Raw genomic sequence first — 18,882 nt, 5'->3', positions numbered from 1 at the left:
ATCACTGATACTACGTCCATTATTTATACAGTCTATGGTTTTACAATCACAATCTGGATTTGGTGGAATATTAAGGCTTCCATGTTCAGTTAAAGCTGCTGTAAGGAACTTTTGTTTTGTATCGATTCTGGCGCCCCCTTGTGGACAAAGTGATACCTCTTATCTCTTGTCCTATACATGCAAAAGTAGTGTTTTCAACAAAAATCTCGTCCTGTTGTCGTTTAACAGTCAACTTTATCAGGCAATGTGATTATTTTTCATGAAACATTAAAATAAAGTCTGTTTCTGAAGCGAGATGTCAATCATCTGGTCTGACACCTACCCCCTCAGGGCGGTTTCAGGCATTAAAAATGACAACAGAGAAGGTGTCAGTGTTGTTGCTGATGGTCTTGTTTGCTATTGAAGGTCATAAAGAGGCATTGGTATCATTTTCAGACTGTTTCTCAGCCAGTTCAAAACTCCTCACAGGGCCTTTAAAGGAGTACACACTTCAGATTTCTCTGTCTGCCTCAATAAAACACAGATAAACATGAACTAGCATCACCTCGAGCATATTAGATTAACACAAATTAGCAGGAATATTCCTCTATAAACACAATTCTTCTCTGTTACTGAATCATAAAACATCCCTGAAATGTTCCTGCAGACTTTTTGTTTGACAGAAATCTTTAGTTTCAAAGATTCAAAGGTTTTTATTGTCAATTTTCACTGTATATATGAGACATACAGGAAAAACAAGATGCTGTTTCTCTCCTCCAGCTTTTAAATATCTAAAATTTAAATATAAAATACAATAAAATATAATAAAATACAGTTCTATAAAAACATCCTATGTACACAGTGCAGGTGACAGTTTAAAAATGGACAATGAAAATAGATAATAGTGCAAATGATATTAAGGTGCAGACAGTATTCGAGATAAGAAAATTATTAAGTTTAACGACTTGGATACTGATTGAGGAAACACAAATGCAAGCACCAGAAACCCTTCTTATTTGACTTTACTGCACTGGGGAAGAGTTAAACATATTGAAGACTCACCACCTGAAGAGTAAGGGCTTATAAAACCAAAAGCACCTGCATGGCTCGACAAGAAATGGGGGAAAAAATATAAAAAGGAATCTGCAATTTGAGTGAACTTTCCCTTTAAGACTGTCACCTTTTATAGGTGGTTTAGGATTCCACACACATCACTGTGTCTTGTATTAAAAGGTAGGCTTGTCTTCCTTACTCAACAGAAGAATGGAGCATTAGTAGGCCATGCTCCAGGAGCTGCCGTCTTATTTACGCTCTTTATTGACTCCTAAAGCCCTGTGATAGGTTGGCGACCTGTCCAGGGTGTACCCTGCCTCCCGCCCGAAGCCAGCTTGGATAGTCTCCAGCCCCCCGTGACCCCTAACGGGATAAGCAATCAAGATAATGGATGGATGGATTGACTCCAAAAGTCATCAGTGGCTGTAATCTTCGGTCCAATGGACGAATTCTTTTCATCATTCCTTGGACTCACTCTGTTTTTGGTAAAAGTGCTTTTAATGTCTTTGCTCCCTCATCTTGGTCTGAGCTTCAAACTCACCTAAAACTGGATCCTTTGATTTGATTGGAGGATTTTAAAACCAGGATAAAGGATCATCTGATCAGCTTGTGCTCACGTTTTAGATCTTAACACGGCTAATCTATAAATGTATGCTGCTGTCTTGGCCAGGACTCCCTTGTAAAGAGACTTTGTATCTCAATGGGACTCTTCCTGGAAAAATAAAGGTTAATAAAATGATAGGAATGTGTGTGAGTGTTAAGGCCTTATGTTGCACCTCATGCAGGAGAGCAGCAGAGAGCTGTTGCTACACACCGTCACACCAGCAGATGGTGCACAGATGTGCTGACTGTGTTTTACTGCTCATGGTTTTTATGGAGTGTGCAGACTAGTTATTGTTCCAATGACTTATCTTCACACTTTAATGCTGAGGTAACTCTATATTACAAATATATTACAAATGAATCTGACATGCAGATGAAAGCGTCCTGGATCCTGTTCATCTTCATCAGCTGCACAAAGTCAAATATCTCGACCTCCAGACTTCCAGCAGATCCTTCTCTCAGCCGTTCAGCCTTTAATGTTGACAGAGGTAACCGTGTGAGGTCAAATATGCAGGATTCATTTCTACAGCAGAGGAGGATTGAGTGTCCTGCAGAGCCAGAGAACCCAGGATGTCCTCCATCTTTGAGATGTCAAGTTTAAGGTTGCAGGATACTCCTCACATAGAACAGATCGGCTGTAGTCCTTGTTGCAGTGGTGCCTGGTTCGACTCAAGGCCTCGACCCTTTGCTGCGTTTTACACAGGACTTCCACCAGATCCGTTGTCAGGTCTGTCCCCGATCCGATGGGTCTGGCTCCGTGCTCTTTCCTCCGTCAGCACCCACCGGTTGCGTTGTTGGACAGCCGGACAGCTGGAGTCATGTGAACAAGGTTTTCTCCTCCTCCTCTCCTCATCCATGTTGTCTTTCTGGTCCTCTGAAAACCTCTGACCTGTTGACTCCAGGCCTGGCTCCGCTCATCATGACGGTTTGTTGTTGTAGTTAAGTGAAATACGATCTGGTGATAACACAGAGTGTTTTATTCTGAAAATTAACCGGATGTTTTCATTTGTTTTGGTGACACCTGACTTCCTGTCCCGCTCCATCTGCTCTGTTGAGATTGATGCGTCGTGCTCCGGCATCCGGCAACAATAGAAGTCTTGTGTATCTGATCCAGGAGGGCTGCAACCTGCTGGATTAGAGACGCAGTGGAGCAGATCCAGTGGAAGTTAACACATTGACTAAAATAGAAATCTATCAGATCTGGTGCCGTGATGGATTGGAGACGGACCCGACACGGATCTGGTGGAATTTGGTGTTAATCCTGCTTCTGCTCTCCACGTTTTCTCTCTCTTCAGCCGTCTCATAAAACGCCCCAAAAATGACTTTTACAAAATTATTTGAAACAGTAAAAGTGTGTAGTTAAAAGAAATCATAAGATTTGCAGTCATTAGAGGGTGAAGAAGGCAGACTGTGGCGGGTCTAATGAGCGTTCAGTATCCTCAAAGTGGTCATTATTTCTGCCATATTCAAATTTTGCTCTTTGGACTGTCACAGAGGAACAACTGAGAGACTTGAGGCGAGGCTGTGACGAAGACGAGAGTCCAAACTGTGTGCAGGGTATACTCCATGAAAGGAACCGTGCATACTGGGACCCAGAAAGTGTTTTAGGCGGCCAATTTGCAGCTCACATCAAAATCTAAACACTCACAGCTCTCTGAATCTGCATCACTCATCTGTGATTTGATCCTGAATCGAAGTGTGAAGACATGTATCTTAAAGTGACAACACGTGTGAGTTCTCCATCTAGTTTCTGCTTCATTAAGTGCTGCAGGTCGGTCACAGCTGGATCACTTGCTCTCTGAACTTCTGATGAAGCTCTCAAATACTTAAACTCGATTTCAGAGGATCAGCGGTGGTATCTGCAGTAATTGCCTGGCTCCTCTGTTTTCCATTGCCTCAGCGCGTGGTGAGGAAGTCTGGTTTGTGTCTGCGCTGTGATACGGATACGCTTACTCAACCGTCCTGAGCTCAAAGTCTTCATCAGGATCCCAACAGAAGGAGGACAGAGTCTTCAGGACAGATTTCTGGCCTTGAAGAGTCTCACAGTGTGAGTGGAGTGATGAAGGGTTTGAAGCCAGGCTGCCTTTCTGGCTGAAGGGCAACATGAGGCGATTAGTCTGTGTCATCTGAGAGTGTGATGTTAGGTTTTATTCCACATCTGTCCTGAATGATAAATGATTCTCTGCAGTATTCAATCCACACTGACGGAGGCTCTTTAAGTAACATCATGAGGTTTGCTGACCTGCAAAGTTCCAGGGCTGCATTTATGTTATATATTACTGGATACATTGTACATCCACAGCCATGCTAGCAGCTCTCTGAGGCTGCACAGTGCTGTTGCTAATCCTAACTCAAGTATGCTAACACTCCAACAAATTATGACATCATTACGCCACAGTTAATAAATTGACGTAGCTACAAATCAAAACATGACCTCGTCACTCTGCATCCTGATAGAAGTTGAACAAAGGATAAAAAGGTGATCTATATTCATTCATTCGATTCAACCACTGAGGGTGACGGTGCTCATTGGAAATCTTGTCTTCATCCCTGAGAAGCAATACGGACTTCATCCACAGGGGGCGTCCGAGTCAACACATCATGAAAACTCCTCAAAGAGATTTTAAAGTTTGAAGTTGCAGCAAAGAAGAAGAAGAAATTATCAAACACAACCCTAAAGATTATGTTTGAGCATAAGTCCCGCCTCTGGTCCGGCCAGTAGCCAATCATACCGGAGGATCTTGGGGTGGCCAATCAGATATCAAGGGAGGCATACAATCCAAGCAACAATCCCCAATGTGAAAAAATGGAGCCAATGCAGAAGTGCCTAAAACTGCAGTTCATTAAGTGTCCACTAGGGGCTGGCTCCGAAAGCCTAAGAGATCCTATAAGCAGTCATGTTGAAATGCACATTCTCACAGCAGAATTAAACATGTTTACAGCCCGGCACTAAAACATGTTTTAGTCTAGCTAGCTTATTCCTCTTTTCCTACCCACTGCATTCTGGGTAATTTTTTAAATATCTTCAAAACAAATGAGCTACTAAGGTTACAAGTTGCAAAATTCAGGTTGAGCCAGCATTTCCAATATGGCAACCACCGTCATTGGGCTTAAAAATTCCACTTCCAAAACCAATTGGTGACGTCACAGAGACTACGTCCATGTTTAATAAAATCTGGGATGCCCCACCTCGCTATAATGCTATAAAGTCTTCTAATATCTAGCTCCAGACTCTTCTTATTGTGTGTTAGGTGGTGGGGTCTGCAAGGGGCCAGGTGCTAGAGTAGGTGGTATCGGTGTTGTCACTACCTGGAGCTTGCATGTACGGAGCCTGGGTCCATTGAACGTTAAAGTTCTGTATGGGTTGGGTTATGGAATTGGGGTGTTCTGGTGGTGGACATGATGGACAGTGGGAGCTGGTTCTGGGACGCCAGAGCTAACTGTTTAGCCTCTCCGAAGGTGTCGTGGGCCAAACTAAAGGAAACATCAGTGAAGGGAGGAGCCCGCTAGTGATGGCTCACTCCCTATCTGTCCTTTCTATCTCAGGCTTTAGGGGACATCAGGAGCCATGGGGTAGGCTACTAAATTTATCAGTAAAGGGCAAAGTGGGGTGAGTTTATTCACTGGGTGCTCATCCTTTCTATTGGGTTACAGAAACTGAGCCCTCATGGAAGATGGTGGAGCTGGATCTCTATGCATAGGAGCCACGCCTTATCACCCAACATCAACCCTTGATGCTCTTGTGACTGGATGTGAGCCAATTCCTGCAGCTAGGTGTCAAAACCCCTCAAAATGTGTTTCCTAGATTGTGATTTAACATGCAGTCCTTTAAGCGTTATTGTAAGAAGCTCTAGAAATGTGACGAGTAGACCTCCAAAGAAAGCTCCTGATTGTGGTCTTCTGTCTTTAATTCCTGACATGCAGCAGACGCTTCTCCAGGCTGGAAATCCTCCATGAAGAAGGAGCTGGAAACTGCTGTCACCCACATGGACACACTCACACACATCCTCCCCTGTTCATTCTTATTTCCACCATGGTCTAATCTTCCTCTCTTTCTCTCTCCTCCACCCCCTATCTAAATTGCAGTTCTTAAAGCCCCACAAACACAAACAGCACACTTAGACACAGTGGATGAGCACAAACCCTCCTCAGTCAGCGCGAGGACAAGCAGCAGCGGGGTTCCTCCGCGATGACAAACAATGACAAATGGAGGCGTCCCGGTGAAGTGGCAGCTCGAGTCTGTCGCTGAAACAAAGACAAACACACTCAGCGGAGAGAGAGAGAGAGAGAGAGAGAGAGAGAGAGAGAGAGAGAGAGAGAGAGAGAGAGAGAGAGAGAGAGAGAGCGGCTCAAAGTGGAGGAGGATTTGTTGTGGATGCTTCCAGAAAGGAGGATGTAGAGACGGCTCTTTCTTTTAGAGGCGACAGGTTCACAGGCTGCTTCAGAGGACACTTAAGAACCTACGCTGCAATGGATCATGGGTAAATTCAAGAGCACAGACGGGCTGTTTGAAGTGCATAAACTAAGCAGGTCCCAGCTTCCTTAATGTGCTGCTTTCCTCTCTTTAAAGCTCCACAGAGGAATGTTCACTATATGTGGACTTTGGCGCCCCCTGTGGTCATTTAAACACTTCACACTTAATATTAATCCTGCCTCTAACAAGGCAAATAGCCAATCATAGCTTGGGATTTTGGGGTAGCCAATCAGACTTTAAGGGGGCTAGTGCCACCCCACTGGACACGCCCCTGCTCCTTAAGGAGGTGGAAATTTCAGCTACTTCTTTCTCAAGACACAAAAATAAAACCTTATTCTTTTTTATAATAAGAAGTCAACGAATAGAATTCTCTAAATGAATCTGATTTCCTGGATAAGGACTGTGTATATTCAGTGTGTGCTGACCTGAGTCTCTTTAATCCCTCTTAAAGCCGGTGAAGGAGCAGAAAACAAACCTCCTGCAGCAGACTCAGCCTGATTATGAGCTTCAGTGTGACATTAGGACTTTATTATGGTGATTATGAAGTGACTGCACCGAGCTGATCCTCCCTCAGAGGACAGAACTGCAGAAACTCATCCACACTGTGAAGTCCTGTGAAGAGGAAAGTCCAGATCTGAACGTAGACGACACATTTCATACTTCATCATCTGATCGATACAGAAATAAAACAAGTTTAAACACTCTCTGCTTTAACTTCTGCAAACATGCAAAGTTTCACACTTGTTAAGAGTTTGATGAGAAGATTGAAACTGTAGGGTAGAAATGCACCTACAGCTGGTTAGCTTAGCATAGCATTAGCCCTGCAAACAAAAAGGGAACGTCTAGCTAGCAAGAAATGTCATAAATATAACACATCTTACTTTCTTATTTTGTTTATTTACAACCAAAATTTTATGAAACATGAGAATCTTTGCAACCACCTAAAGCATATTGGAACGTTTTCACTTAAAATGTAGAACTTATAGTGACTCTTTTAGTCTTTAAAGCTCCTGTGAGGGACTTTGTTTGAGTGGATTCTGGCGCCCCCCTGTGGACAAAACAGTTCCCCTCGCACCTTTTGCTGATTTTGTCTTGTGCATGTGTGAGTTGTGTTTTCTGACAACAAAATCTTGCTTTCTTTAAACAGTAAAATGTTTGTGGCGGTCCGTCTTACACCTACCCCCCATCAGAGTGGTTACAGGCGTCTTAAAGGGGCTTTAAAGCTCCTGTGAGGAGTTTTTAGCTGGAAATAAAAGCAATTCAAATTAATACCAATCCCTCAAAATGACCTGGAAAAGCACACACCACCATCAGGGAGAGGTTTATTGACCACTGTATAGCTGTTTTTGATGCCTGTAAATGCTGCCCCAGGGTAGGTGTCAGATATGACGAATAACAGCATGCTAAGGAAACAGCTTCTTTATGTTTTCACATCAAATATTCCCAATGAGTAACAGATTTAAAAGCTAAAAAGGAAGCAGGATGAGATGATTGCGTCACATGTACAGGAAAAAATCAGCGAAAGAAATTAAAGGTACTGCTTTGTCCACAGGGGGCGCCAAAATCCACACAAACAGAAAGTTCCCTACTGGAGCTTTAACCCTCAAAGACCTAGACAGCCGCCGGCTACTTCTTCTTAAAAGCTTGATAACTTTTGAACCGCTAATCCTACCAACAAGCTATAAAAACTTAGTTACAGCGGATATTCTCAGCTTTTCATTGATACCACATTTGTCTCATTCATCATATACAAAATAAATTCAGGAGAGTCTGGCGCCCCCAAAGATGGTCGAGGGATTCAGGGTTAATGGATAAGAGAGAATTATTTCATTAAAACAGAAAACAGCCTTTATTAATGGCTTCATCAAACTTAAATAAAAGTTAAAATCTCTGACACACAAACTGAGGAAGCTTATTATTATTATTACCTTCTTAGCTGTCAAACTTTAATGGTTTCATGTTGTTTAACTCATGATTTCTCCGTCTCTCCAGTAAAACAGCATCCGCAGTCCGTGCTTACTCTTAGATTTAACAGGAGAGTGAGCTCCTTATTTTAAAATGACCGGCCTATAAACGTCTTGGACTGCAGCATTAATGTCAAATAAATAAAACCGTGTGCATGCACCAGTGGCTTTAACACGCTCTTATATTTAATATGCATGTTAGATTACTTACTGTGCTGATTTAACATTTTTCCACATTACTGCGAGCTGTTACCAAAAGCATGACCCAGCCTTTTATCTGAATACAAATCCAGCTTTCAGTGAGGACAGTCTGAATCTAAACATTTGAATAAAATGGAAACTAAGCATGCTTACTTTAGGAATCCATTACCGGAATGCTTAATGGGATTAAGTTTGTGTTGGCATGGAGGAAAATGCTCAGCGGCGACCCTCGTGCCCCCTCATCCTCCCTTCTTTTCTTCCTCCTCAAGTGCAGACAGAAATATGCTAAATATGCAGCAGAGTGACCTCGGTGCAGAGATTTATTTTTAGTTCAGGAGAGGCCTCACTCCCTTCTTTGCTCCACCCAACTTTTCTCATTATCTTGCAGCTGTGGTTGGTGCATGCAGAGATAAAGGCACAATGTGGACGGGTGTCATATTTTAAGGCAAACAGGTCCATGAGCATGCACATGATATACACTTTGAATGATACCTGAGAGTCAGTGCACCCTCAGGAGGCTGAACGCACACCCCCAAAAGACCCATACGCTTCAGGAGAGCAAACTTATTGAGCTATTATCCTCATGGAATTAGCCGTCTGACAGTATAGCAGCTTTAAATCACCGCATGGGGAGAAACCTGCTCGCACACAGAGGTAATGGCACAATGCAGGGAGATGGAATATCACTGGAAGGCTGTGCAGAGTTATTACAGGATTGAGGACTTGTAGTGAGGTGGATTCATTATATTCTATCCCCTCTAAGATGCAGTCATTACATGGGAGAGCTGCAGAGGGATGCTGATTATGGGACTAGTTTTTAGAACTATTTATTGTATTAAATCTAAGCTGTGTGGAGGTTTTTTTACCCATCACATTATTTTGTGTGTTCCCCGTGTTCTTAGGTAGAGAGCATTTAGTTTTGCTGCTCTTACTGCTTGGAATAAACTCCAGAAGGACTTGAAATTGTCTGATTTTATTTCACTTGAAGCCTTTAGCTCCATCTTAAAGAAAGACAGACCCAAGATCAGCACCTGTGTTTTTAAAACATGCTGTTTTGTGTTCATGAATTGCACTTTATTTGCAGATTAGTTGCACTTTTAAATTATGGATTGCTTCTACATATTGTCTGTATATATGCTCCATTCTGTTGAACTGTAGTATTTATTTTGATATGTGCTGCTGACCTCTTTGCTAGGTCGTCCTTGTAAAAGAGGTCTTGATCTCAATGGGTTCTCATCTTGTTAAATAAAAGTTAAATATAAATAAATAAAATGTTCCTCTTGCATTTCTCCAAATTCAGCCTATGTCTTTATTTTTTTTAAAGCTATTCTTTGGGGCGTTTTTGCCTTTATTGATAGTAGAGCTGAGGAGAGACAGGTAATGTGGGGAGTAGAGAGTGGGGAAGACATGCAGTAAATGGACGTGGTCAGGTGTTGAACCAGAAACCTCTACCATGATCTTAAACCTCTGTACACGGGACACACCCTTAAACAACTAGGCCAACAGCGCTCCGAGTTAATCCTATCACTATGTTTGTTTTACTTCTTTTGTAACTCTGGAGATACAAGTTATGACCATGTGCTGTTAAGTACAACTGCAGAAAAGAACTGAAAGGACTTAATCCTCACAGGGAAACAGAGGCAATACATGTGTGGACGTAGTATCCATGACATCACCCATCTGTTTCTGAGCGCTGTTTTGAAGTCGATCGTCAGCGGTTGCCATATTGGAAATGCTGAAGTCAACCTAACTTTGTCCAAGCTAGTGTGAGGTAAAGAGGCGGGCCTTTAGCCTCTTCGCTAACAGCTACAGGGTGCCCACCTGTCAATTAACCTGTCCTTATATGGGCAAAACTCGGAAGTTTTAAAAAAAAATCACCCTTGACAGTGTGTGTCGATAGAGATATGAGCTACTCAGACCTAAACTGTTTTTTGAACCAGGCTGTGAACATGTTTATTTCTGCTGTTAAGATCGTCTTCTTTGAATGGGTGTGTATGTGGTTTCCTGTGTTTCTGCAGCCAGCCTCAAGTGGACACTCGAGGAACTGCAGTTTTTTAGCACTTAAGCATGGACTTCATATTTTAAGACCGGAGTTGGCCGCTTGGTGTGGATGCATGACCGCTTAGGGCTTCCATATCACGCTCCACTTGTTAAAGTAAACTAACTTCCTGTTAAAGCAAATTAAACATTGTAATTTCCTTGCATATGCCTTGTAGTATTCCTCAGGAATAAAACCCTAGATAGAGAAATATATCTATAGATGACGCAAATACCTGTGCCATAGATGTGTGTCATATCCATGGGATATTTTAAATGTCTCTCACTAAAACTAATGAGGACCTAATGCTGTTTCTGTGACCCGTAAAGATCCAGGAGTATCAAAGTCTGCAGGTTTCACCTCACAGGAACTGTTCCTATCAATCATAACATAAGTGTAAGTATTAAACCTGTCAGTCATCTGATAGTGTCCTCAATCATACCCCTACCTGGAGCTCAGTGTGCTCATCATCATGTGTGAGGATGAGGTGAAGCAGGAGTCTCTCCTCTGATCAGAGCTGGTTGGGTGAGTCATGTGGAGCCTCAGGGAGTCAGTCTGTGAGATGTGCGTGGGAGAACTTAATCTGTAACAAAAAGTCTTCCGTGGAAATGTTGCACTCTGGCTCTGCAGTTATTTAAAGCTTAAAGAAAAAAAAACAGTAACGATGTGGAGGTGGTGTAAGTTAGAGTCACAGAGGAGTACAGAGTTTTTCAATAAACTATTTCTGTTGAATGTGTATTTCCTTACAAAACTGTAGCTGTACAAGTTTACTTATTGCTAAACTATGTGACTTTTATGTGACTTCATCCTTTTAACCACTTATTATTCTTATTTTGATTAATTCTTATTTTTATTTATTATCTAACTAATGAACTGTTTTAGTTTTATTTGGTTATTTATGGTCTTTTATTTATTTTTCAGTTATTTTAATGTTGCTAATTTATCCTTTTATCACCAATGTGATGTTGTCTTCTTCTTAAAACCTTTATATTGTCCTTAAATGCTTTATTTACTTTTCTATTTTTATTTATTTATCTATTTTTATTTACTCATCTATTGTATTTAATTATCTTTTGTATTTATTTATCTATCTTATCTATTTCTCTGTATTTATTTAGTGATCAATTTTATTTATTCATCTTTTTTATTAACTTATCTATTTTTATTTAATTATCTATTTTTTTACTTATGTATTTGTATTCATTAATCTGTTTATATTAACTAATCTATTGTATTGACTTATATTTTTTTATTAATTTATCTATTTTTTCTACTTATCTATTTTTATTTATCAATCTACTTAATTTACTTTTTATTTTTATTTACTAATCTTTTTTTATTTATGTATTTTTCGAAAAACCTCAAACAATGATTAATGGTCTACTGTTGCACCACTTTATCCTGTTTAATTAGCGTTTATTCTTTTTAATATTTTGCATTGTATTTTGTTTTTGCATTGATAGAATTCCTACACTCCTCTCTGTCTGTTAAAGGTTTATTTTGTCTTCTGAATCCTGCCATGATTTGCTTGTCAAATCACTTTGTGAACATGTTTCTATAAAAATAAAGTTATTATTCAACTCAAAGCAACAGAAAGGGGGAAAAAAAGGTGAATGAAAGACTGCAAACTGCAAAAAAAAAATAATAAATGTAAAACTCTGCATTAATGTATATAACTGTTTTAGTAGAAGTACCATAAAACACCTTACACACCTTTAAAAGCTCCATAAATCCTCTTCTCAGGTAAATTGACAGACTTTTATTTCCCTCCCGAGCGCTGTCGTCACTTCGGCTCTACTCGGAACTGCTCGGTAGTTTTCGGACCCACCCGGCGTGCCAGAGGGCAGAGCACGAGCGCAGCGCCTCTCCGCGCTCGGGTCCAGCGCCATTCATCAGAGCAGACCGCGCGCACACCTGGTCGGACCGAAACGAGACCTTTAGAGCCTGAAACGGATCCTCTCAGGTGAGTCTGCCCCTCATTCTGGACTTCTGCTCCTGTTTTAAGGAACTTTAGAACACTTTGAGGAACTTTGACTCGAGGGAGAAGTTTTATAGAAACACAGAGAGGTGCAGCTTTTTAAAGTTATTCAGACTCATGACGTAGAAAGAAAGACAGCTCGTGGGTTTGGAGAAGGTGCCAGAGAGGAGAGGAGAGCTTCACGCGCAGATAGTCTGACTGTTGTCTCTCTACCTGTCAACAGCTCGAGACTTAATCAACCCAGGAATGTGGTGCCATTAGGACTGGAGCTGAGAGCTGGGACTTCAACTTCAACTTCAACTTTTTAGGATCACTTTTATAAACTTCAGAGACTCTAAAGGGGGACCATGGCAACAGGAGGATTCAAGTCCAGCGCCACGACAGACTTCCTGGAGGAGTGGAAGGCGAAACGGGAGAAAATGAGGACCAAGATGTTGGGGGACATTGCCGCAGCGACTGGTGCTCCTTTGGGTGCCACAAACACCACCAACCCGGACCGAACCGCCTCCACGGGGAACTGCCACCCCTCCTCCTGCTCGGTGTCTCGGTCCTCCTCCGGCTCGGCCCTAAAGAGACCCGAGGAGGAGACGCACCACCACCCCGCTGCTGCTGCTGCCCTCCTCCACCCCACCACCCCTGCTGCTGCTGCTGCCACCCCTGGGAGCAACCTGAAGAAGGCCCCTCCTCAGCAGATGGAGAAGGCTCAGTGTGTGACCCCGGACTCCAGCCCCAGCCCCATGGCGTGCAATGACAGCGACAGCAAGGAGAGCCCCTCACCCAGCAAGGTGAAGGAGAAGAGCAGCTCTGCGCACAGTGCCAGGAAGGGGAAAGGACAGATCGAGAAGAGGAAGCTGAGGGAGAAGAGGAGATCAACAGGTGTTGTCAGTATACCATCCAATGAGGTGAGTCAATCCAGATTATGGAGGCTTTTTTTTTTAACCCCTTTCTTTTTTAGACTGCAGTCCCAGAAGTTAGATTATGGATTAAAGGTTAGAGCATTGTGTCTTTACATGCACAGACACTTTTGACTCAATCACACCCTCCAGAACATCTTGTGACAGCATGAGGAGGCTTTCTGTCCTGCAACACAAAGAGTCTGCACCCCTGAGTTTCTGAGGCCAATATCAAAACCTGAACATGGTGTCTCTGTAGTTTTTTTAACACATGACAAACCATAACAAAACATCTTAGATAACATCCTGTAAAGTTAAGAGCTATGGCCACTCTAACTTTGGAGCTTACTTCAGCCAAAACAAAATGTTCCAACAACAATCAGCAACTTTTTCCATAATCTCTCACTCATTTTTAACCAATACTTCAGCTGGATTGTGTTGAAAGTGGCATAAAGAAAGGACTAGTTGCCATTTTTAATGTCTAAAGCACACTGAGATGCTCTTAAATTGCAAACTTGAACATTTCCAGGTAGATTACAAACAGTTAACTGAGTTGAAAGTGTCTAAAGATGTCCAAATATTACCAGAAATTGCCAAGAACATCACACAGAAACATTTAAGGGTGTATGCATGGCCTGTCTCCAGTAGAGGTGCACGATTTAGAAGTTTTGCAGACCCTTTATTGCACATTTTTGCAGATACAGCTACTGATACCAATCCAAATACATCCTCAGCATGCAGAAGGCTAAATCCTTCACCAAGCTTTAAGACTGGCTCATGACAGCAATGAATCCACTGATGTTTTTGTTACGCTTTCTGTGGTTTCTGTTATGTTTCTTAGCTTTATTGAATGACTCAAGTTGAGGCTGCTGACAGCTTTGAGCGCTCCCTGGTGCTTCTTTCATTCTTACTTTACCTACTTGATGCCGTTCAGGATGATGCATGGATAAATTGGTACTGAGTGTTTTATTGCTTCTCCTTGTGTCAAGCATTGCATTTAGTTAATCTTCAAACACGTCGAAGCCCATTGTTGGCACTACATGTACAGACATAATGCATCACATTAGGGGCTGTACATGTCCCCAGAAATATACATGTCCACAGTTACCAATGGTCAACTTTTTAAGCCTTTATCTGCCGGTACAGATGAGGACTGTATCCTGCATCCCTCATCACCTGAAACTCATGCATTTAATTGTGTTCTTCATCTTTTATTTACCTGAACTCCCTCTGAGATGAAGTCTGATGTTGGAACTGCATGCACAGACATAATGCATCACATTAGTGGCTGTACATATCTACAGAAATATACATATCTACTGATACCCATTTGGATAGGTTCATGCATCCACAGTCACCTCTAATCTATGCATTTCATTGTGTTATGATCTCACCTGAACTCCCTGTGTGATTTGTAACTCCTCACCCTCTCACACGGCTTCATATACATTTTTGAGGACTAACATCAGCCCATAAAACCGACCCTCTTGACGTATCGGTCTGGCTCTTATCTAGAACAAATGTTTGGGCATGCTCTTGAGTACTTGTGCCCACAGAAGTCATTTTTATAAACTACCACAGCGTTCCGAATACAGACGGACTTATAGGAGCTGGATCAGGGGTTATCGTTGGTGCGAGGTAGAAGCTCGGTTCTGTAAGTTTGTTATTGTTCTGCATTACACACATGTCCTTTTTAGGGTTTGTTCCTACCGCTGTAGTTTGGCTTTTCTTCCTCCTTATAACTTAATTCATTTCAGGTTTCTTGGCAGCCTCTCTTTCCAAACATCTTGGGAACATGTCAGAACACATTCTCACTTAAACACGTTTTCCCTGTGTGCTGTAGATCCATAAATTCTTCACTTATAAAAAAAAAAAGAGGCTGAAGAGAGGCTGTTGTCCAAAAGTCTCCAAATTCCTCCCATACATGTGTCTGGTTTAATCGACCCTCCGTGGAGAGAGAAATGTAAGCGGCTCTCAGATGTAGGAGAGGGGGAGAAGAGGAGGAGGAGGAGGGAGGGAGAGAGAGAGGGAGGGGTTGTCGGCTGGTGGTGGCAGCGTTTGGGCAACCTTTGTTATTGAATTAAAATCAAGTCACACTCTTGCTCGTTCCTGTGGTTCAGACACATGCAGGAACTCTGATAGGAAGTTGTGCCAGACATGGACGCTCTCACCTCCTCCATGTTGATCATTTAATGCATAAATGTTGAATTCTGGATCTGATGGTGAGTAAAGTTCTCCACAACCACATCTCATCCCGTGTTCCCATCTCTTCCCTGACTCTCGTTACCCTCAGGGAAGCACAACTTGGAGTTTGACCAGTTCCTCACTTGGCGCTCCACATCCTGTTATTAGGTGCTCAGCAGTGCCGAGCAAAGCCGTTTGAAAAACTGGTCACATGCCAGGCTGTAATACAGGCCTGCAGCACTCTGGGCTGTGCCAGATATGTTAGACGGAGCCCATAGGCAGCTGATTATCGAGTAAAGCGAGCGAACAGGCTATTACCAGGGGAGGTGGGAGGTAATCTGATGAAGTGGTGATCTGATTTGTGTTAGTGTGGCGGAGGGAAATAACCAGACGCTTTGATCCAAACTTGAGAGCTCTGGCTTTGGTGCTGAGGGAGCTGCTTATCTGTGAGATAGTTTGTTTAAGTCCACCTGCAGAGTCCTGAGAAGGGGTGTGAGAGTGCAAAGATGGAGGATGGATATTAGGGTGTGCACATAAACAGGTGTGGTTATGTAATACTCAGTTAAACAGGTATTGTGCTAACATGCATAAAGGAAAGTGAAAGTCTGACTGTGACTGGAGTCTTGAGTATGTGTAGCCTCACCCGGGACTTCCACCAGATCCGTGTCCAGTCCATTTTCGATCCACTGTGGTCCGGAGCAGGACCGCGGGATAGCTGGAGTCATGTGACCCAGGTGTTCCCATGGTAATTACTGAATCAAGGATTCTCCTCCTCCTCTTAATAAAGTAAATGAAGCCCAAAAACTGATCTTTAATGCTGTTCTTCATGTTTTAAATTTTGCACCGTCTCTTTAGAAATACAAAATAACCCCCAACTTTATTATCACCACTAAATTGGCTCTAAAAATTCTGAGGGTGGTAGATAACTAGCTTCGGCTTCATCTGTATGCTTTTAAGTGGTGTGAACGTCAGGTCGTTATACCCAGAACTTAATCAAACAGGTAGAAATAACATGTGAAGTGAGAAAGCAAGAAATTTACACTGTTGTAGCTATTTTTTTTAGCTTTATGCTTTTATTTTGAAAGGACAGATTGAAAGAGACAGGAAATGTGGGGAGAGAGACACAGGAAATCCACTAGATCCGTGTTTGTCCTGTTTCTGATCCGCTGCGGTCCGGCGCCAAGCTCTCTCGTCCGTCAACAACCACTGGTTGCGTTTTCAGAACGCAGCATGTAGCAGGACCGCCGGACAGCTGGAGTCATGTGACCGAGGTTTTCCCGCTGTAATCACTGAATCAAGGATTCTCCTCCTCCTCTCCTCATCCATGTTGTCTTTCTGGTCCTCTGAAAACCTCTGACCTGTTGACTCCAGGCCTGGCTCCGCTCATCATGACTTTGGTTTGTTGTTGTAGTTAAGTGAAATACGATCTGGTGATAACACAGAGTGTTTTATTCTGAAAATTAACCGGATGTTTTCATTTTGTTTTGGTGAAACCTGACTTCCTGTCCCGCTCCATCTGCTCTGTTGAGATTGATTGAAAAATAGAAGTCTTGTGTATCTGATCCAGAGGGCTCCGACCTGCTGGATCAGAGACGCAGCCGGAACGCAACAGAGCGGATCCAGTGGAAGTTCACACATTGACTAGAATAGAAACCTATCAGGTCTGGATCCAGTGGAATTTGGCCGTTAGAGTTTGACACTTCACTTCTTTTTAATCATGTGGTTTACATTATTTCTCATAAACTCCTCATTGCTAATGCTAATTTCTGTTTTAGTGTTTTCGTCTGACTCAAAGATGGTCTTGAAACCTCATCAATAGCATTGTAGCGCCTTGGCCCCGCTGCAAACCCGCTGACAGCGCCTGCTAACCTCCAGACGCACATCATTCTCACAGGTGTCATCATGACTTACTTAGTGTGATGTCTTCAAAGAGACGTTTTTCAGCAGCACTGTTGACTTCTGACTCTTTGCAAACATTATATCTCAGAGAGGTTCCGGCTTAGGTGACCTTGGACCTCTTGGACCCCTGTGCCTTTGTGAAGTATTCCTGTTCAGTCATCCATGTAAAGACGTTTCACAGCAGCAAGAGAGAAAAAATGAAAACACAAAGTCTGGCAGCTCTGCACATATTTATTCCTCTTGTCAGATGTTTCCTTTCCTCTTCTTGTTGCTTTTTAAGAGACCAAACTATGCAAATGAAGGCTCCCCCTCACACACACTCTCTTTGTGATGTGAATATGAGTCGACAGGTATGAATAGGGATGCCTGGGATTGTGTTCAGCAGCATAATAGCGCCTGAACGGGGTTTCAGGGCATCAGGGGAACCCAATCTTTGGCCTGTTGAGGCCATAATGGCTCCATAAAAGCTCCACACTCTACTGGAGAAAAGGCATCAATCAGGACGACCTCCTCGACCCGGCAAGGTGTCTCCTTTCTGTCACTTTGCTTGCTGCCTTAGACTGGAGGGCGTTTGTGTTTACACTGACCTTTGACCTTCTCATGGCGTGCTTATGCAACAGGAGAATGTGGAAACGAGAGCGTGAGCTCGCACAGAGGGAGGCTGAGCATCACGGTGATTGTTGAGCTCACGCCTCTGAATGTGTTTTGGGTTGTGTGATGTAAGCATGATTCCCATGGGACACGCCGCACGCCGTCTCCTGGTGATTCATGTGTGCAGCCTTTTTTTTTATGACCGTACTGAGTTATGAGGCTGTGGTCGCTCTTTTCCAGACAGAGTGTGAACTCTGTTTTCATCTGGATTACTGGAGCTGCCCCCACACAGAGGCTGGGAGCGTGGAGCCTCACAGATATTTGTCTGCAGCGTCACTAAAGAGGTCAAAAGGTTCAACATGCGATACTGTGCCGGGCGTCCGGGGCAGTTAGCACTCTGCTGATAGGACAGCACGCAGACAAGAGGGCTCCTTGTTTAGAGCCTGAACTTTTGTGAATGTAGAGGGTTGTTAATAGTTTTTATTTCTGTACAATCACACCTTTATCTTAACCTCTGTCTCTAACACTACTGTCAGGGTGATAGATGAGTCAGGCTTTGCAGTCACCAGCGGTCCTGGAGAGAAGTTTATAAGTGTAACCATAAAATAGTGTGGCTTTTTAACAGCTGGAAAGGACGGATGGATACATATATGTTATAAAAAGTTTGACTCTTTACAAAGTTAAATAAACTACTGAAGGGCAAAAGTATTATTTGTCAGCTTAACACTCAAGTTTTGGGATAACAGAGGAGCTATCCCTCTTACCTTTTGATGCACCAAATAAAACATTTTTTTAAAGCTCTTATTTTTACACATATACTGGGTTACACAGGACTTCCACCAGTGTCCGGCCCATCTCTGATCCGCTGCGGTCCGGCTCTGTGCTCACTGGTAGCATGGAGCAGGACCGCCGGACAGCTGGAGTCATCTGACCGAGGCTTTCCTGCAGTAATCACTGAATCAAGGATTCTCCTCCTCCTCTCCTCATCCATGTTGTCTTTCTGGTCCTCTAAAAACCTCTGATCT

At 42.8% G+C, this 18,882-nt stretch overlaps 1 protein-coding gene across 2 annotated transcripts in view; it reads left to right on the top strand.

The window, feature by feature from the left end:
* The first annotated feature begins 12,125 nt into the window (after positions 1-12,125).
* The window catches only part of pawr (PRKC, apoptosis, WT1, regulator), a 91,442-nt gene continuing 84,685 nt past the window's right edge, over positions 12,126-18,882 (top strand). Inside the window, exons 1-2 of one of the 2 annotated variants that reach the window (XM_034673890.1) lie at positions 12,127-12,275; positions 12,514-13,192. In XM_034673890.1, the coding sequence (XP_034529781.1) occupies positions 12,638-13,192 (555 nt within the window). In that variant the 5' untranslated portion in view covers positions 12,127-12,275; positions 12,514-12,637. Of the gene's footprint in view, positions 13,193-18,882 lie in introns of both variants that reach the window. The other variant, XM_034673891.1, reaches the window with a different exon arrangement.

This window comes from Notolabrus celidotus, chromosome 21, assembly GCF_009762535.1.
Source record: "Notolabrus celidotus isolate fNotCel1 chromosome 21, fNotCel1.pri, whole genome shotgun sequence".
Lineage (NCBI taxonomy): Eukaryota > Metazoa > Chordata > Actinopteri > Labriformes > Labridae > Notolabrus > Notolabrus celidotus.
The sequence above is the reverse complement of the archived record's forward strand: the minus strand, read 5'-3'. Positions and strand labels throughout refer to the sequence as shown.